The sequence below is a fragment of the Perca flavescens genome, chromosome 11, assembly GCF_004354835.1.
Source record: "Perca flavescens isolate YP-PL-M2 chromosome 11, PFLA_1.0, whole genome shotgun sequence".
Taxonomy (NCBI): domain Eukaryota; kingdom Metazoa; phylum Chordata; class Actinopteri; order Perciformes; family Percidae; genus Perca; species Perca flavescens.
This window is the reverse complement of record NC_041341.1, coordinates 12,743,505-12,765,002: the sequence shown is the minus strand read 5'-3', so window position 1 is coordinate 12,765,002 and position 21,498 is coordinate 12,743,505. Positions and strand designations below refer to the sequence as shown.

General features: G+C 40.8%; 2 protein-coding genes across 3 annotated transcripts in view; one reads left to right on the top strand and one right to left on the bottom strand.

Moving 5' to 3' along the window:
• Positions 1-9,003, bottom strand: part of sema5ba (sema domain, seven thrombospondin repeats (type 1 and type 1-like), transmembrane domain (TM) and short cytoplasmic domain, (semaphorin) 5Ba) — a 180,273-nt gene extending 171,270 nt beyond the window's left edge. For both annotated transcript variants that reach the window (XM_028590629.1, XM_028590632.1), the window contains exon 1: positions 8,671-9,003. The gene's annotated coding sequence lies outside the window, so the exon portion shown is untranslated. The remainder of the gene's footprint in view (positions 1-8,670) is intronic.
• A 1,271-nt stretch (positions 9,004-10,274) lies between these two features.
• pdia5 (protein disulfide isomerase family A, member 5) overlaps positions 10,275-21,498 on the top strand; it is a 72,380-nt gene continuing 61,156 nt past the window's right edge. Inside the window, exon 1 of the mRNA XM_028590532.1 lies at positions 10,275-10,378. Coding sequence (XP_028446333.1) covers positions 10,313-10,378 — 66 coding nt within the window. The 5' untranslated portion in view covers positions 10,275-10,312. The remainder of the gene's footprint in view (positions 10,379-21,498) is intronic.

Below are 21,498 nucleotides of genomic sequence, written 5' to 3'. Positions count from 1 at the left end.
TAACATTGGCAAGAAAATCCCATGTGCCAATGTATTTTCTTGAAAATAATTGTTACATTCATCATTATCATTATCAGTTTTAGGTCATATGGTCAGGTCTTAATGCAAAACTTGACAGGGTTAAGAGGAAATCTATGTGGATCAGGAAAACAGGAGAACATGGAAAAAACCTTGATGGGAATTTCTGTCCCCCTTTCACCCTCTACTCTCCAGTGAATTTAGCTATAGCACTGCATTTTCAGCCAACATCTCATAACTGCTCTCATCATTTTCAGTGCTGCAAAATCCTTAGGCTCATACTGCAAATAACAGCCTGACATGTGGTTGTCCAATTACACGTGGCCTACGGGGATGGTGGGTTGTTAGTAACGGTAAAAGTGGAGACCAGCTGCCTGCTATTGCTAACTGCTGATTTCCCAGCCATTACTGCAAATATGGAAAACTGACGCAGACACACATATGCACACATGGACACAAACACATGGATAAGCAAACTAACAAACAGGCACATTCATAAACACCAGCTTGCTGACCAGCAGAGATGCGTGTGCTGTGCTCTCTAATGAGCCAGTTATACGACCTATCAGAGGCAGTTCATCAAAGTCTGATACTGGAAACAAACCAATGCTAATACAACTTTAGGTAAACACATCAGGGTCTCTGATCTGCTTTAGCTAATAGCTTCCAAACCATTGACATATATACAATGGACCAATAGACCCCGTTGCTCTGGACGGAGACCAGTGAAGGCTATTAGAAGCACTTTTCCGGTGATCACTTGCTTTACTGCGCAGCCTCCAACTGACAGAGACAACGTAAATGTGACGTGAGCAACGTGTCTGAAAGTTGTAAGTCTTCTGGTAGCTGTGACAAGAGAAATCTCAATCATTCCCAATCTTACAGAGACGGAGAGTGTAGGTATATGTAAGGAGATAACATAAGCACAGGCTAATTATTGCTAACTGACATGCTAGTTAACATTAGTAGCTATAACGTGAGGTACAAGGTAATGGAGCCTTTTATACATTGTCGTGTTTCTTTATAAATAAACAATGGACAAATAGAGTCTTTAAACGCTTCAGATGAAAAGTTATTTGCAGTCAAGTGACGTAAAAAAAAATGGCGGTCAGTGTAATGCTAACAAGAGGTGATCGCTTTGTAGCAACAAAATGGCGCCATCGGAGGTTCGCGTTCTGAAACGAAGCTTACCCCCTTGCTCCAAACCCGCTGGTATTGTTCAGATGATAAACTGAATCATGCCAGCCTCTAATGCCAAATAATCCCAAACACAATAGAAAAAGTGGTAAAACATATTATGAAGTCAGTATTTTTCCTTGCAGTGTGTAAATACATAGCAAGATAAATACCACAGGAGTTGTCAATGTGTCCTAATCCATGCCTTGTTTGGAGGGCTTACTGCAAACCTATTACTTCACAGAGCACAGACTCAAGAAAGGAGCTCTCGCCCTGTAACTCCATTTGGAAGAGATATAACCATTTTAGAGGGTACAGCAGGGTAAAATGAGCCTTATTCCATTAGGAGGGTTCCTTAAAGCAGAGCACAATGGGGCTTTTCAACGTAAAATCGGAAACCCAGAGATCCTTAAGAGGAATGCTGAGGATTTAAAACAAAAGTAATAGTTTGATGAAGGCACGTAACAAAGCTTGTGCACTTTATACAGTGATTTCAATAGCACATTATCACATGCATTCCATACAGTGTATATAGAATAGAGATATGCCATACAACAGAAATGTTTAGAAATACTAGTACTAGTAATTTATGTCAGAACAGGACTTCTGTCACGCTAAACATGACTTGTTAGATTTTGTGCTGTCAAACATTTTATTGGTCGCAGGTTCGAAAGAATGTACACAGTTTTCACTTAACGTATTGTACCAATTTAACATAATAGCAAGAGGTATTTTTTTAGTCTAAATGCCTGAATCTCAATATCATTGGGTGACGAATTAGACAAAAAAATAGCATTTAAGACCATGGAAAGCACAACATAAAACTAGTCCACTATATTACAAAATCTGAGAGGGTATTAACTCTCATAACAGGATTTTGATATATCGAAACAAAAGCTCAACTAAATAGACAATTAAATTAAAAAATTATGGTAGATGTTCTAATTTGAGCCTCTATGATAACGTTTCTCAGATCTCTTTGAGACCTCTAACATAAGAGACCTCTCAAGTGTCTTGTAAAGCAAAAACAGACAACCTGAGAGCCCATCCAGCTCACAGAGCCAGTGGTTCAGCGTGGTATTAAAGCAGCGGAGCAGGAACAATGTTCCCACCATCCCCACAATGGGCTCAACACCCATCTTCCAACCCAGTCCTCCGGGTCACATCAAGCCTTGAATAAGCTCCCTTCCTAAAGCTTCTAGGGGTCTCAACCATGCGTCCAGAGCATCAATGGGAATAGTGTTCCTCCCCCCACAATGGCCAAATCAACTGTGGGAGCACTTTCTCCTCCTCTTGCGCCCCTTTTATTCTCGCCCTGCTCAGACCTTGCCGGGGCTGAACAGAGGAGGGACGGGAGAGAAAAGGCACATGCCTTCACGTCCGCTTCGCACGCATACAAAGGGAAAAATCAAATTGCTCAGACATGCACGCATGCGCACAGGCATGTATGAGCGCATGCACACAACACACACTCACACACACTTCTTATACTACCAAGAGGGATAACAATGAGAATGTGTGAGAAGAAGGAAAATAGTGAATAGTTTGGCGCTTTGAGGAAAACACCTTCAGTCCTTCAAATGACCAAAAGAGGAGAAACGCCGCGTAGCTGCGTATTCATGATGATTTTCAGCAGTCAGTGCAAATTTGAGAATTATGTGCAATGACAGGACACCAAACCAGGGCTGCAACAAATTCTCTCTTTTTTATTGATTAGTTTGTCAATTATTTTATTAAATGGTTAATCGTTCAGTCTATAAAATCTCAGAAAATAATGAAAATTGTCCAAGCAATAAATGTTTGACATTGTTGCATGATAAATGCCCTGAATGATAAACTGATCACCTAATTGATGAATTTAATTATCCATTTAGAACTACATTAACCATAATAAATAACGTATTTGATGGAACATTCTTCTCACCAGCTTATTTTCAGCTTGACAGCCAGCTTGGTCTTTTTATCTCTATGCACCCTGTTTGTAAAGGTACAGTAATAGCAACACAGGAAAAGGGAGGGCAAACAATGATGATAACGTTCCAGGGACAAATTAAGACTGTTGGGTCGCATCAAGCATTAATTAGCAAGGTTGCAGACAGAGTGCAAAGACGCTGCAGCCGTATCGGATTTTGCAGACGACGAGGTTGTGTGTTGAGGCAGAGAGAGGCCAGGTTACAAACAGACTCTGCAAGCCAAGGCCATGGCATGTGCACTCTGCATTCAGAAACAATGAGATCCTGGGAGGCTGGGGGACCCCAGACAGACATTGTGGATTATTCATTTCCACTCACTGGCTCAGACTGCACCACGCAGACCGCTGGCCTCCCTCTGCTGACGGCTCAAACTGTCTGGTTATCACAAGCACACATTTCCCCTCAAACCTAATCCGTCATGAACAAAAGACTGAACTAAGGTCGAAGGCAGGTTCTCATCAGGATGTTGTTGGACTGAAGCAAAGTATCTGTCAGGCTACAGTTTGTTGCGGACAACAAAATTGGCCACAGAATTCTCACATCAACCTAAAAAAAAATCAATCCCAAGCAAAGATTTGCATGTTTCTGCAGAAGTTGTAGAATAGCTGAGGAATGCTTTAATTTCCAACTAGAAATGTACACTCAGTAGAGTGTAGCTCTCCGCAAGGTGAAGGGTTGAATCTCACTCAATGGTCCTTCCTTCACTTAAGATAGCGGCAAAGATAACAAAAACAGGAATTTGTTCATCTCATATCATTTAGTGGATCATAACATAAAAAGCAGATGCTCCGGTTCAAATGTTTCTATGGAGGTCAGTATTTGGGCCACGACAAAGGCCAAAATGTGGCCCGCAACAGGCTAGGCTTGTTTTTAGTCTAGCTGATTTCCAGAAATGCATTTTGCCAGGTAATTTGCTGTTGATCACTTGTGGCCCCTACCGACCTGTTAAGAGGATTGAGGAGTCAACGGTTAATAACGGTATAAAACAGAGCAATCAATAAAAAAAAATTTTTAAAGTGTTAAATCACTGCAACCTTGAGCATACACTCATAAATATGCACAAAAAATATGACACTGATGGGTCCAGTAGAATGTGAGATTAAATGTGGACAGACAGACACACACACACACACACACACAAGACCGAATGCATGATTTCCTCCAGGCTTACGACGGAGATAATAAAATGAGGTGTACTGAGGAGCAGGACCTCAATCAGGCTTCGGAGACTGTGTGAATGTAAAATGGCAACATTTATGTCAGCACTGTCGGACAGCATAGTCACAATCAGGTGACAAGGCAGCACAGCTTTGTATTCTGGGTATAAAGACCACAGTGAATATTGAGGACAAATCACAGTGGCACAAACTGTGATTTCAAATCTGCCATTATATTTACATAACAGAAAGCAACAGACACTCCAATGTGGCTGCAGTCTCCTGAATATATAGAGAGACTTTAAGGAAGCATCTTACTGCGTGTCTCTCCACTCCACTGCTTGAAACATCTTAACAAAAACGCAGTATGTTTTCTACTCTCTCTGCATGCAGACAGCTTTGTTTTTCCTCAGTGTGCCCTGACCTAATTACCATGTGAATCCTGCTCAAGAAGTCCACTTTAAAAGGCTAAAATCTCTCCGCTTCACTTTCACATTCCAGGCTCAGGGAATGTAAAAAAGGAGCAAAATCAAGATCAACGGTCAGCAGAGCACGTCTCAGCTAGCCACACACTGCCTCGCAGCTGTTCTGAGAGTATCCATCCTGGGTTTTTAAGGCGTGGAAATGTGTTTTTGTTGTGAACGCTCTCAAGTAGGATTCAAGAAAAGAGCATGAGCTGTTACAGCGCATAAATAAACTGAAGTCTGGTTCCCTATGAGCAGCGACAGATGTCCTGGAGTGCTTGTTTGACGTGCATGAAAAGCCAAACAGCTGAATGACAGGCTAACAGCAGATATATCGTGCTACAGATGTCGTCACTTTCCTCCTTGGTTTTGGTTCGTGAAAAGCTGCACCTTGAAATGACAAAACAGTCTATGGGATACTAATTTTCTAGTTTTCTAGACCTGAAGATATGTGAAGAGTGTTACCTCAGACCAGACTGAATAATATGTTATTTTTATCCGTCTGTTATCTCTTCAGACCCACACACACACATACACACACACACAATCATGGAGGTCAGGCCATACTGAACATGGCACTGTTATCTTTTTTCTTAGAGAGGTAATATCAGATGGAGGAGAGGAGAGATCAAGTTCTCCAGACATTAAACTTTCATATCCGTTTGTCCCCTCTCAAATGATGCCCGACAACAGGAATAATCCACACGGCAAAGTTTAAATATGCATCATTACAATTTTGATGAAGAAGCTGCCGGCTCATCGAGTACTCCACATCTACCATATTAGTTAATGAAAATGAATTATTTATGTCGACATCAGATGCCACGGAGATACAGAACTCTACGTATAATCAAAAACACTTTCACTGTAACTACATAGACACCAAGGAGAGACGGAGGGATAGAAAGAAGGGGACAGTGAACAGAGAGGTGGTTCAAGAGGAGTTGGGGTGGGGGGGGGTTCATCCCAGTTTGTGTTTTGTTTTGGAGTTTTTAGATCTCTTTTGCTCTGCTGGTCTGGTTCCCCCCACCAGGACCTGTCAAGAGCCCTCATAAGTTCATCAAAGATGAAAACCTGTTTTCCATTTCAAAGGACTGACCCAGGATACTAAAACAGTTCTTCAAATAACAAAAGCGTTAATCATCCATTAGACAAGCGTGGGCCTGATAAAACATGTAGGAATATATGAATATCAATCAAAAGAGGGATAAGATATGGGACTCACACGTGTTGATGAGCAAAATAAAGAGTCGTGCCAACTGCTGTTTTGAATTCCAGACAGGGCGAATTAGGATGTTTATGAAAACAGGACAGAATAAAACAGGATTATGTGTTATGGTTGTGTGCAATTATTAGTCTACTGGAGGAAGAATACTGTAGCAAAGTAATATGAATATTTGATTCAATGGATGACTAATTATAGTTATCAAATTATTTTTGGACAGCAATATAAACATTTTCTGTCTGTGTCATGTTTTAACGAGAAGCAAAGTGGTTTAAAAAAAAAAAGAAAGAAGCTGAACTGCAAAACAAACTCATTATGTCATCTGACACATTTGTCACAACTCAAACCAGCCATGCTCAGTTCCATTTGAGAGCCATTTGAGTGTTAATGAATATTAAAGTGTCCTTCATTAATGCTGTTGAAGACTCTGAACCACTGAGGCTCAATAAAATGTTACAGATGAAAACAAGTGAATCTCTAAAAAAGCTTCTAAAAGCGCCAGTGGTGGTGGTTACTGGTGGTGCAAAAATAGCTTTCAAGTGAATAAGGTGTTTTGATTAATTTAGTCGAGTGAATGTGATATTTTTAAGCCTTAAAAATGTTCAGCTATGGACTAAAAGTCTGAGAGCTGTTCCCAGTAAACCGCCTGCAGATAAAAGCCTGTTCAAAAGTGCTTGACATTTAATCACCTGAAGTAAAAAAAAAATCACACATCCATTAAAGCAATGTCCCTATTATGTCTTCATTTGTCCAAGCTTGAATGGGTGCTGCACCTTTGCTCCAGCACACAGACAAGCGGGTCTGCTGAACTCTGTGTTCACTTGTGGAGAGCAGAGCAGATAGTCTAGCACAGGGTTCGCTAACGTTTCTTAAACCAAGGACCCCTTAACTGAAAGAGAGATGGAGCAGGGACCCCCTACTGCTAATATTGTAAAAAAAAAAATTAAGTTGCATATTAAACTGGGCCTACAATAAAGTATAGCTTTTTAGTGCATATAATACTAAGCTATTAAAATAATAATTGTCAGCATGATTTTACAAACCATCTTTTAATGTTAAACATACATGTGTCACAGTGAATCCTCAGAATATAGTGTATCTGTGGATGGCTAGCTTAGTTACTGCCTAGACCAGTAAGCCTATCATCAATGGGGATTTATATTAGCTAAAAATATGTTGGATTCATGTTAAGCCATTTTTATTTTTGAAAAAACTTTCTAAAATTAACAATAATTTGGAGGCCCACCTCCAGTGACTCTGAGGACCCACAAGGGGTCCCGGACCCCCTGTTGAAGATCTCGGGTCTAGCACATGATGCACCAAACTTCACCTGGCAAGGTGTCATCACAGCTGTACAGTGCTACTCAACACTGCCCTCTGTTGCTCTGCAACACCACAGCCCGTCTCCCTCTCCAACAATGCATTTCAGAATAATCAATTTAAGAAGGAAATGTCCTATTTTATAAAACTGTATTTCTTGTTCGACATCCCGACTCTGGGAAGCATTCTGCTGGACACTTATCCCTCTTTAGAATTCAATATAAAGCAGATCAGAAATGTCTCTGAGAAATTGGGAAGCAATTCATCCATGTGACAAGCTCATGAATAATGACTTTCTGAGCTGATTTTGAGTGTTTTCATGCAGAATTAGTCGCACGAACGCTTGCTGGGATTTGGAAAGAATAAAAGAATGTTAAACACTCCGAATGTGCGAAGACGGCTGCGCAGTCGGCGCGTAAAAGCCAATTTGCAAACTGGAATTGATAAGCAATGAGGTCATTATGAGCAGTCTATAAGGTGGACGACAAAATTCAAAGGCCTAAGCACAGTTGGAAAAAAGACGACAAGATGCTACATCACATATGTGTGACCCAAATGAGGAACCACTTTGAATATAGATCATTTGAGAATAAAAACTGCAAGTGAGACGCACAAGACGTAGACAATCCACTTTCCCGAGAAATGATATCAACCAAGTTTCCCCTGGAGATTATTTTTTAAAGTTCACATCTGGTCTGGATCGGGACTACAGGGCAGCGTGCAGTACAAAGTAAATTTGAGACCGCGCTAATGTGGCAGGCACAGGCAGCTCCTGCAGCCCACAAATGCTCTTCTGATCCCGGGATGAAACGTGAGTGGAAAGTAAAACTGGCGTGGCATAAAGGAACTGCTAACTGGTCTGAATAACACATGCTATCAACGGACAAATCATCTCGCCTGAAACAGCCAAACTGGGCAAAAGCGCAGGAAAGTGTTTAACATTAAGGCTACAATAATAATAAAAAAAATTTAAAAAAAAAACGCCACATTGCTCAAACACTGCTCTGATAGAAAAATCGTCCAGAGAAAAATAACGCACCCCACAGCATGGCTTATGTACATCTTATGACCAGCCAATCCATTATTGATGGAGGATGATTGTTTTTTATTTCATCTAAGCAGGTTACTCAAGCTAAAGCAGGCTATTGTGTCGGTTTAAAAATCCAGCTCCCCAATCAAAGTCGAGCTACATCCATTTCGCCTGTAGGCTACCGTGTCAATCTAAAGCGGGATTTAAGCTGGGAACTGGTGCACAACACACCTCAAAAGTGCTTTTCTACCAGTCATTTCGGGTATTTTTGCCAAAGAAAAGAAAGAAAAAGTGATTTTTCTTTTACCTTAGAAAATGTTTGTATTCCCCAACTTGATGGCAATGCCGGGCGGAGATGAGGAAAGAACCACACTCGCACTCTAAGCAGTAGAGACAGAATAGAGACGGGTTGTAGTGTTGTGTCCTCAGCCGCTGTGTGCGTCCCTCTCCGAGCGACCTGCAGCCGACAACTGCGCTCTATCTCCTTGAGCGTCGGACGATACCACCGGGTTGAGGGGGGACAGGGGGAGGTGGGGGAGTGAGGGGTGATAGCAAGCAAAGACTGGGCCAAGTTGCAAGCGCAATAGGGAGGAATTGCGCATGGACACCCCCGGAGAGCTTGAAGAGTGTCGCAACAGCAGAGTCCGTCCAGAGCAAAGGCAGGCGGTGTTTGAGAGTGAATCACAGCGTGGACCTGGGAGAGACAAAAAGGCTTCTGGGAAAGATCTGCCCTGCATGTTGTTGTCTGGGACTCCAGAGCACCTGCTGTGTGTCCGTGTGCGGGGGGGGGGGTTACCTGGCAATACAACTCCACTGGGCATTCCCATGTTTTCTTTGCTGTTTTGTTCAAACAGTAAACACGTTGTGCCTACCCTGGACCAAAGTCATTTTATTCAGTCAGATGTAGGCATAGAAAAATAGTAGCCAATACGCCAAAAAAATTAATAAGACTAAATTAGACTGTTGTTTGCCTTTATACCTAATTTTCATGTTGCAAAGAAATCTGATGGGCAAACTAAAGTGAAATGAAAGAGTAGGCTAGGCTGTTTCACGTTAATTATATTCTATTCTAGTGACTATCCGGTTGTAGGATTTAAACAGGCGTATGAATTATTATTATTATCGTAAACTGCATCCAAAAAACATGACATCCAAACAAACAACCCCCACAATATATTCTATTGTGACCGCATAGTGTCGGCTATAAACACGTGGGTATGCCTTAGTAGTGATGAGGAAACAATCAGTAGTAGGAAACAATCAGTAGTAGGCCAATACAAAAAACAATATCCGTTCAGAACGTATTTAAGCTGTTTTCTTTCTTTACGCCTCAGTTAGGCATAACCTGATGGGCAAAATTAACTACAAAATAAGGTTTATTTAAGTAAATGCTCCATGTTTTTCTTGTTCTATGTGTACTTCTGTATATGCATACAGTAGGCTATGTAAGAAAAAAAAACATTTAAAGATGTTATTATTTTTTTTTCTTTTTTTTCTTGGGATTCGTTATCCATTTTCTATGCATTTAGACTCCTATTTGTATGGCGTATTGGCCCAAGCACCGCATAAGTGAGATTGAGTGGAGTACATGTTATGCCTATAATCAAACCAAATGTTCTAAAGCAACGGGCATCGAATTAATAAAGAGCAAGGCTAATTAAGAGCCATTCAATCACAAGCCAATTTCCTAATTACCCTCTTGCGTAATTAATTGTCTTGCAATATGGCTGCATTATGCTGAGCAAAGCAAAATCATGTAGACTACTAGTACTTACACTCATAGCTATCCAAATAACATGAAAGGGGTTTCTGGCTGGTTGGAGACGGCAGGTGAAACACCGTCCGCCGAATATCCCTCAACAACTACATTTCCCATAGAGCATTGCGCCGTGGCCAAGAATCCATGGGAAACCGATTGCGCCTGCGTATCCAGACGTGGCAACGGCATCATGGCCTCTTGGAACCGCCACGGGAGTCGGATGAGAGAGGCGAAAATGTTCATGTTGGTATTGCTGGTGAGTCAAATAAACCTCGCCTGTATGTAAACTGCAATGTTTTTTCTGTCACATTCTCGCACATGGCGAAGGGTGTTTGCGTCCGTTAAGGAATTCAGGAGAAAAAAAAACAAAATCGCTCTTCACCGCTAGCCTGTCCGTGCAGGAGGTAAAGTTGACAGCCCATGACTGAACTTGGTGCACAGATTTAACTAGCTAGTAATGATGCGGCTGTTATGCGGTTGTTGTTGCGCAGGTAACGTTAAGATTACTGGAATTAAAGGTTATATGTAAGTAAACTGCCCACACACAGCGGTTTCTGGTAAACGGTCGCCTGTGTACACGGGGTTCCTCCCCTGTGTGTGAGTCGTACCTAACGTCCAGGGAATACGGAACCAGACCTGGTGAGCTTACGAAGACCAAGCTACCCTGTTTCTCTAGCTTAGCCTACACTCTCATGTGCGAAAGCTTTTCCTGTTTACTGTTTTCATTCATGCAGTAGCTTAGGTTGTTGTTATTAACACAGCATGACTCACAGTCACGGAAACTAACTGTTCAGTCATCCGACTTTTTAAAGGGAATTGAAAGTTAAAAAGTGTGCGACTTTCACAAAAGTTGGGGCCACTTTCTGGTGGGTGTGAGCTAGCTACTGTACATTTGTTATCTGTATGACAGAAGTGCCCTTTGGAAGAAGTAAGTTATCCTTCCATGTCATGTGACTGTCTGGTTAGGCATTATAAACTAACTCAAATGGATGAAAATTGTTATCACTTGCAAAATATGGGTTGGAGTAGCGCTGGTAACAATTAATTGTATTACATATTAATCTAAAATAAAATCTATCATAATCTAATCTAATTATATACATTGTCAGAATGCCAAAGAGTTGAAGGTGACATCTTCAAATTGCTCCAGTCTAAAACCCCAGAGTTTTCAATTGCAGTGAATGGTAGTTTTGCTTGATAAAGGAGTTAAAGAACTACTGTATGCGAGTCTGTGGTTAATATTCTAAACACAAGGGCCATCGTATGTAGCTATTCCTAGAGCTTTCAACTGTATCCACCAGCCTTTCTCCCAAGAAGAGGACTTTTAGTTCACATTGAAGTCAAGTGTATGTAAGTGCAATTCAAAGTGCTTTTCATAGTGATGACAATACATTTAAAGTTATGACATACACTCGGTACCAATTTATACGTTTAGCAGAAAGGCAGTCTAATGCAACAGTCCTGCAATAAATCCTACCTTTATGTAGTTAGGTGTATCTAATAAACTGGCAACTGAGTATAAAAGCGGACCGTTTCCTGCTCTGCTTCCTGTTGCATGGCAGACTTTGCAAACAAGGGTGGATTTTGGGTGTATTTGTACAGTGCGCTCTGTATACATTTATGAGACACCATTTGATAGTTTGGCAATGTGCCTCAGGTCATTGGATCTGAAATTAAATTGTGACTATGAGGTACTATAGATGTCGGTGTAGGATTTGTAGCCCTTTTACCCACAGTACCCCAATTTTAGGGGACTAAAATGACTTGGATTAAATAAGTAAAGTCATCCTATTAATATTTGGTTCTTAATCCTTTACAGTCAAACACAACCCTGTTAATTAATATGATGAGCGTGAATTGAAGTGTGTAGCATGAGAATCTGGTTACTCAAGTGAACATTGTTACAAGTTTTGTAACAATTAGTTGATTAATTAGGTTAGAGTAGATTATACGATCAAAAAAAGACACAATTGTTAATTTAAGTTAATTTCTAAGCAAAGCAAACAATGCCCAAGGGTAGCTTCCAACGTCTTGATGTGAGGATTTGCTGTTTTATTTCATTGTAAAATGAATATCTTCATGTTTGGGACTTTTGGTCAGACAAAACAAGCAAGTCGAAGATGTGACCTTCGGATTCGAGGATTTTTTTGATGCACTATTTCACTATTTTGACTATTTTACACACTATAGCTGCAGCCTTAAAGTGATGGTTCGGAGTAATTTCACCCTAGGGTCCTTTGCACCATGACCTCGAGCACCCCCCCAGAAGCTTTTTTCACCTGGGTCGAACATTGGACGAGCATTATCAGCTGAATAGCTTAGTGCAGGGGCTAATGGATCCAGTGATGTATCTCGTAAATGACCCCACTAATAATGCCCAAAATGATACCAAACGTCTACACTAGTACAAATAGGTTATGCACTCATAAAACGATGGATTGGAAAGTTTGTAAGTACACCAGAAGTTTATGAACACTTGCCTGCTCTCTTCTATTAGCTGCTGCTACCTGCAGTTAGACAAGTGCTTAGGGCTGTCTACAAATTACAACACCGAAAAGAGATGCAACAAAAGTATTTATTAATTTAACTTTTTTTTTTTCAAGTAAGTGCTGTAGTATAACTAGCAGGAGGCAAGTTATAATTGAGGTAAGTTTGGAGACATTACCTTAATAAATATTTTTGTTGCATCTCTTTTCGGTGTTGTAATTTGTAGACGGCCCTAAGCACTCGTCTAACTGCCGGCAGCAGCAACAACAACAACCGAGAGCAGAAGAGAGCAGGCAAGTGTTCATAAACTTCTGGTGTACTTACAAACTTTCCAATCCATCGTTTTATGAGTGCATAACCAATTTGTACTAGTGTAGAAGTTTGGTATAATTTCTGGCATTATTAGTGGGGTCATTTACGAGATACAAACGTAGGTCCAGCCCCTGCGCTAAGCTATTCAGCTGATAACGCTACTCTACGCTAACTCTCCCAATGTTCGACCCAGGTGAAAAAAGCTTCTGGGGGGGTGTTTGGCTCGAGGTCATGGTGCAAAGGACCCTAGGGTGAAATTACTCCGAACCATCACTTTAATAATTGCTATAATACTGTGACTAATTTAGTCTTTATCACCCACCACTATTTTGTGTCTGTGTGTCTGTGTGTCTGTGTGTGTGTGTGTGTGTGTGTGTGTGTGTGTGTGTGTGTGTGTGTGTGTGTGTGTGTGTGTGTGTGTGTGTGTGTGTGTGTGTGTGTGTGTGTGTGTGTGTGTGTGTGTGTGTGTGTGTGTGTGTGTGTGTGTGTGTGTGTGTGTGTACTGGTACAGTACTGTGGGGTGTATGAAGGTGATTCCACAAGGGAAGGGATAAACCGCTGCAGCACTTTGTTAGAGGGCAGCTTTCTGGGTGGTAGAGGCATGCCTGTCAAAACAATTTAATCAAACTTTCTCCACCGACACACACACAAAATTAATTATGTGTTACTTGCCCATGGCTGGTGAACTCAAAGGTTGTCTCCCTGTTTTTTCGGGACAGAATAATCAATATGTGTGAGTGACCCTACCTGTTTTAAGAGACATTTTGTCTACAGATTCACGGAATAAACACGGTTAGAAGCCATCAGGGGAGTGGCCCTTATGAATTTTTTCCCCCATAAAAGATTTTAGCTCCTGATCGCTGCTACGGTTTGGTTTTTGGGAAAAAGCATGTCCGTTCATAGTTTCTAGGTATGCTAGTATTAAGGACTGCAACCTATTTTCATTATTGATTGTTTTGATTTTTATCTTAATAATCAAGTTACCAGTTTGTCCAACCAGTCTAAAACCCAAATATTATCGTTTTGAAATAATAGTGTGTGTGTGTGTATATGTGTGTGTGTGTGTGTGTGTATATATATATATATATATATATAAGAACATTCTTTCGTGATAAATGAAAAATCAAAATGGTTGACAATTAAATTGAATTAAAGCTAGCCTGGCTCCGCCCTCCTACATACTTCCGCTCAATTTTCATTTCCCTTCAGTACTATACGCACAACCGGCACATAAGGGTACTTTGCTAAAACTCAAGGCCGCGCCCCCTTTTGGGGGATAGAAAACAGATGGTCCCATAGAAATCAATGCAATTTGATGTTTGTTTATTTAGGATCCTCATTAGCTCCTGCATTGCATTGCAGATGTGTGTTTGGATCATAATTTTGACAAATGTGTGTTCTTGTTAAACAGATGGTTTGCTTTATACACATGTCTAATGTTTATATTGTGACCTTGCCTGAACCTGAGCATTCACGATACCTTAATAAACTAAGTTTGATCGCCGATGGTCTGGTCTATAGCCTGGAGCCAAAGCCCATCTATCAGGATCTATTTTAGGACATGGCAAGAGGACAAATAAAAGACCAGGGTTTTTGGATATATTGTTGGTGCAACAAACTACTCAGCAACCTTTCGGCATAGTTATAAATTCAAAACTGTTTGTTTAAAGTAAAAGTTTGGAGCGATTTACATTTCCTCTGTCGTTACGCTGTTGTTGTGTATTGGGAACGCGGGATTGTTTCCCCCTAAAAGTGGGCGTGAATCTGTTCAGAGACATTCTATGACGTTGTGCCGATTGTGCGTATGTCTGGGTTTGCGGTATATTCTTGGGTTTTCTCCGGCCAAATATTTGGCGGTCCAATCAGCGAACCGAGGGAGTGGCTGAGAACGATGACGTTGAGGACGTGCGCTAGAAAGATCCGAGCGAAGCCATTCGGTCCGTTGTGGCAACGCTGCAGAATATCCAGAAGTTAAAGCCTGAGCAAGAACAATCTTTGCTGAGTTGTGTTGGTGGCCATGATGCTGTGGGCCTCCTCCCCACAGGGTTCGGGAAAAGTTTGATTTTCCAGCTTGCTCCGTTAGTGGTGAAGGAGTTGGCTAAGGCTAACGCTAGCGATGCTAATACTAAATATAAGCTGATAGTTGTCGGTTTCCCCTCTTGTTGCACATGCACATGACATACGTCACAACCAAATATTAGCGATTGGTTATGGCAGAACCAATAGTTTTAAACTTCAACAGAGTAGGAAGAGGAAGTTAACACTTGTCAATGGAGAGTGGCCATATTCTCTGTACAAATGACATGTACGAGAGTCTGGTAGGACCAGACTAAATAAAAGCAGCTTAGCTTTATTAAATGTCAATGTAATTAATAATACATACTATAGGCCTACTTCTAAAAAGGTGTACCTGTGTCAATATTAACAAAGAAATTAGATCACATCAAACAGCTGATCCACTTGCTTCTTACAGTACATCAATCCATAACGAGTGGTTGAAAACCAAAACTTGGTAACATTATCAAATACAAAATATGAAATATTGCTTTTACAGTACCTGTTGAGCCTATGGAAATGCAGTTATTAAGCTAAACCAGGCCAATCAACACATCAAACTGCACACAGAAACACTGAAAGTCATCCATCTAAATGTCTCAAACAATCTGGTGTGTGTGTCTGTGTGTGTCTGTGTGTGTCTGTGTGTGTCTGTGTGTGTCTGTGTGTGTCTGTGTGTGTCTGTGTGTCTGTGTGTCTGTGTCTGTGTGTCTGTGTCTGTGTGTCTGTGTCTGTGTGTGTGGTGTTTTAACACAAGCAGTTGTGCCATGGTCCATAACGAGAATATAATGATTTAAACCAGATATCTGTCTGAAGAATAAGTAAACAAGACTATTTTTATGACTAGACCAAAAAGGGTTGGATAAGCATTTTTATTCCAAAATGGCGGCTTGTTAGCGTGTTAGTAGGCCTCTCCTCTCCTCGGACTTCCCTCGCTGATAGCTGAAATGTGATAGTTACTAAAGTTGCTAATTGATTGCTCCTCTGCTCATTGGCGGGCTAAAAAGCCTCTAAATCAGCGCTCTGTGTGTTATCGGATGCTGCGTAGCTTCCTTTTACAATCAGCCAGTCCACACACACACACACACACACACGACTGGTTCATTAGTCCCACGAAACTCGAGGCCAAGTGCTTGACAAACACTGGTGTGAATTCTGCTGATTCACCACTGCCCCTAAAACTGGATGCCATTTTTTTTTTTTTAAGTCACACCAGATGGAGGGTGTGGGCTCGTAGGCAGGGGCTAGGCACCTGGTGCTTAGTAAGCGTCACATTTTTTACAGCAACGTGACGGGACATACCTTAATGGCGGATAAGGAAGGTTGATTTATAAAGCAGTAACGGTTTTCCTCCGAGTATTGGGTCTTGAGTCGTGTTCAGAAAATGTGTTATCACGTGAATGGTCGGCGTGTGGTATGAGCAATAATGAAAGAATTTCAGGTAGGAGAGGTCTGAGAGGTCACACTTGGTACGTGCCAGTTGAGGCCAAAGGGTCAAGCTTCGCTTCAGAACTCGAACCTCCTATGGCGCCATTTTGATGCTACAAAACGATCACCTCCCGTTAGCATCCCATTGACTGCCATTCATTTTGACGTCACTTTGACAGCGAATAACTTTACATCTGAAGCGTTTTAAAGACTATATTTGTCCATTGTTTATTTCTAAAGAAACACAACAATGTGTAAAAGGCTCCATTACCTTGTACCTCACGTTATGGCTCCGTAGCAGTTTTTGTAAAAATAGGCTAACAATTGTGTCATATAGTAATTCAATTTTATTTATTCTATCAAATCATAACAAGAGTTATCTTGAGACACTTTACAGATAGAGAAGGTCTAGACCGCACTCTATAATTCCCAAAGCCACAACAATTACAGTAATTCCCTCAAGAGCAAGCATTAGCAGTGGCTGTAGCGACAGTGGCAAGGAAAAACTCCCTTTTAGGAAGAAACCTCGGACAGACCCAGACTCTTGATAAGTGATGTCTGACGGGGCCGGTTGGGGATGTGATGAACATAGGCAATAATAGTCATAATAAAGATAATGGAACAGTGACTTCAAAGGTAGCCGTTGTAGTTCATGTAGTAGAGGAGTTACCGTACAGTACAGGAGAAGCTCGCAGGCAGTTTTGACTTACATGAGCTGTTTAAGTTTAATTACTAATGTTAACTAGCATTTTAGTTAGCAATAATTAGCCTGTACCCATGTTATCTCCTTACATATTCCTACGCTCTCCGTCTCTAAGATTCTGAATAATTGAGATTTCTCTTGGCACAGCTACCAGAAGACGTACACCTTTCAGACGGGTTGCTCACGTCACATTTACTTCTTCTCTCTCAGTTGGAAGCTGCTCAGTAACGCTCAGCCATCACCGGAAAAGTGCTTCTAATATCCTTCACTGGTCTCCATCCAGAGCAACGGGATCTGTTGGTCCATTCTCATATACTGACCGACCCTGTCAATTTATGTGCAACCCAAATTTATTTTATGAGCTTGGGGAAGAAATTATCCGAATTTAGAAAATAAAATTTTTGTACAGCACTCTTGCAATGCAAGATGCTTGTTGTCCTCCAGCAATGCTGGAAGAGGACCCGAAGTCGCCGCAGCGGCACTTAAAACGTTGCCGTGTCCAGTTTTTTACGGCAGCAGCAGCAGCAGCGTGAGGACGGCGCGGATGGCGCAAAAGCAAACACAATCAAATGAAAGGTAAACACCCTTTAGAGTGCTCTAACGTTACAGCAAGTCCCTGGGGCTCATTGGAGGTGGCTAACAGCAGTGAAGCTAATGACAACTTCACAACACAATTCATTTGGATACAAGCGTTGCATTATGGAAGATAGACGGGATTCTGAACAGCGATGCACGCGTGCACACACACACAGCAGAGCTGATGTGTGTGCGTTACTTCACTTCACTACTGTAAAGGATAAAAAATAAAAAATCCTACCTATCCCTTGCTGCCACTGGGAAAAAAAATAAAATAAATTCCCTATCGACCCATGACCTCAACTGACAACCAACCAGAACCAAACTTTTTTTTTTTTTTTTTTTTATGCCCGACATTTAAGTTGTCTTATTGTGACCGCCATCAAAGGGAGCTGGCAGCTTTTGTGACACAGAGGTGGATCTGCCAGGGTCCTTTTTTCATTAATAATTAATGTTGAGAGCCTGACTGATATACTGTATTGACAAGCCAATATATGAGATTACACAGCCTAATATGGTAATGCTACAATGAATCCTGCCTTCATGAAGGTTATGATGTTCAGTTTAAGGCTGGGTACCGAACGTCGATACTTTTATGGCACCGAAAAAAATCCAATCCTATGAGTATCGAAAAATTATTTATCTTTTGGTGCCAAATTTCGTTTCCAAAAGCGTCCGAGCGCGTAAGCGCAAGCAATCTGTCCTGTCTGCATATTGACACAGAGCGGAGCTCTACACACACACACACACACACACACACACACACACACACACACACACACACACACACACACACACACACACACACACACACACACACACACACACACACACACACACAGACAGACAGAGAGAGGCGTGGACGGAGTAAACTGTCTGCAGTTTTGTTGAAGTCACAGAGAGTCACGGTTGGTTTCTAGTGTGGTTACAGTTTTTTAAAACTTCACGCAGACAGCCTTTGCAGTGATATGATATTAATGGCGAGCCGAAATCGGTCGCGGTGCTGTTGACGTTACACTTCCTCTTAGACAAGCAGGCAGAACGGTGGTTTCTCTGCCCTGATGACTGACTGACAGGCTGAGCTTGCAAGGCAAGGCATTTTAATAATGTTACTCTGAGTGAGCAGTTTTACCAGAATATTTTTAATTTTGATAACTGTTTTGATTAACAATTAAGGTGGAAAATAAAAGCTTTGTGTTTAATGTATTTTTGTTAATGTTGAAATGGATTTTAAAACATATGGTATCGAAAAAAAAGTATTGTTTAGGAACCGGCATCGAAACTGAGGTATTGAAATTGGCACCGGATCGAAAGATATTGAACGATACCCAGCCCTAGTTCAGTTTTTGTTTACTGTTGTGGAGAGGTTGATGCAACTGTGTGGTCATTTTAAACGCTGGTTGAATTGTATTGTCTTCATAGTTTGGTATCATACCATTACATGTGATGAAATAATAGAAACATTACTTTTTGTCTCTTTTTTTAGAATATTTTAACAGATATTGCTGTCCTTGCTAACCTTGTTTAAGAATAAGGATATTTGTTTGTTAAATTAAAGCTATAGTGCGTAGTTTCTTTCTCCCCCATGAGGAATTCTAAGTAATGACAACACTGTCGGCGCGTCCACATGATACAAGCCTTACCTGATCGTGCACGTGCCCCCACCCCTCCCACACGCGGTTACTAGTAGCCACAGAAGACACGGAGGATTAAAACAACATGATGGACTCTTCAGAAGAGGTGATTATCTTCACTCAAATTTTTGCGCGGGGAAAGTCACCCGACGCCACAATCTTCTGAACATAGATACTGAGAAATACTGAGAGAGTTTTGCGGAGCTGATAGTCTTAATTAGCTTTGTAGCAACCTATTTGCCAATGGCTTGAATGTAACCGACGTTCATTAATATCAAAAAGTTACGCACTAAAGCTTTAATATACAGTTGTGGCTAATTGTTACTGAATCAAATTCTGGTTGCCAAATTAAAATCCATGGAGAAAACATATTATTGCTCCTGAATTGCCAGCTTGATAGAATTGCTGCTAAGCCAGCAGATAGCAACTCTAGTATACTCTGCTTTGTGTTCCTCTTTCTCATTTAGCATTCCTGATGGAGGCCGATGATACCTGTGTAGCTGTGAGAAAACTGTGTGGGTTTCATTGATCTGCTTTGTACCAATGAGGCTGTCCCACTGTAGTCTGTGTGATAATAGAAAAAGACAGTATTGGGAAGGTTTGAGCGCAGCACCATTTATAATGCCTCTAACAGTGTTGGCAGAGCAAGTGAAGCCTCCGGAGCTGTCATGGTACACAGCTCTGTGATTGGTTGTTATTGGTGCGGTTTTTCTGTATCGGTCACCTGCCAGCTGAGACAGAAAGCAGAGGTCATAGAAGCAAAGATGTTGTCCTTAAATCAAACTAAAACTCTACTCTATAACCTACACTAAATCTGAACAATATTCATATGAGCTGTTCTGTACATCATTATACAGTGGACTTGGTAACACGTTTCATATTGATACTAACTTGAAAATAAGAAAATCGTATTAAATTAGTTTTTACAGATGTCATGATCACAGTATAGGATCGGAGCCGATTTTGGCCTTTTTTTTTTATTATTTTTTTTTTAAAACTAATCGGGGATCAGCACGCCCATCTTTCAAACCAAGATGGGCGCGGCCACTCACCAGTGTCTGTCCAGAGCGTCTTGTAGCTTGCCAGCCCTTGGCAACTGCTAAAAAAAAACAAAGTCCATCTTTCTTGGTCACCCTGCTTTTCAAACTTTTTCCGTGATTCCACCAGGAAACCACGCTTTCAGGCCGTTATTCTCTGCAGTTTGCAGATTATCTGTATCTGCGTTTTATTGCCTGATATCCGATAAAGTTAATGAATTAAAAAGTGTGCTACTTTGGCTCCACTACAGCTCTGTGTCTGTCCTTCTGCTTTGGTTTCACTCACCACTGAGTCTGACTTAATGTCCCGCCCACAACACTATCTGACTTTCTTTTTACTGTGTATTATGTTGAAAGTTTCTAATTTATTAAATAATTGCTTAAAGCATTTAAACAAAGTTTTATGTTGGATTTTGTAACATTCCAAAATCTTAATTTTGACTTTTTTTTTTTGTTGACATTTTCACTATGCATATCTGTTCCAAATATCTGTTATTAGTTTCATTAACTACTAATAATCGGTATCGGTCAATCCCTACTATTAAGCACAAGAGGCGTCACTAGATTTAATTTTCATTGTCCAGCGGGGAACTTGAGATTGCTTATTCTTTGGTTGTGGGTGGGATTCTTAAAATAACTGTTTTGGTGTTGAGAGGCTAATTTGCAGTTCTAAGTTAAATGTATTAAGCTTAAGACATATTTTAGTTACTTTGTTTACCTAGTTATTTTTGTAAACAAAAAAACGGTTTGCTGCTCTTTTATCTGAGCAACTACAAGTATCTTATGGGGACTGGGTAAATCAGTATTTGAAAAATCGGATCGGGGGGTCAAAAAGTTAATCGGGACATCCCTAGCTGTTTTTGTACTACAATATCAGTAAATTTTTTGACAGTACTAAAGCTTATAAGTCCAATCAACATGGTTCCTATGTCGCTCTCCTCTATCCATGTACAAATATTTTTGCAATTCTAACATGCATAGCTAAGGCATGCCGTGACTATGCCAGAACCCTGTAAATAAACAAAGAAAAAACAGCTTATGGAAAAAAGGGTTAAGGGGTTGATTGAGTAATGACATCTTAACTTAAATATGAGGATTAATCTTTTCATTTCATATTATTAGAAAACGAATTCCTTTTACATTT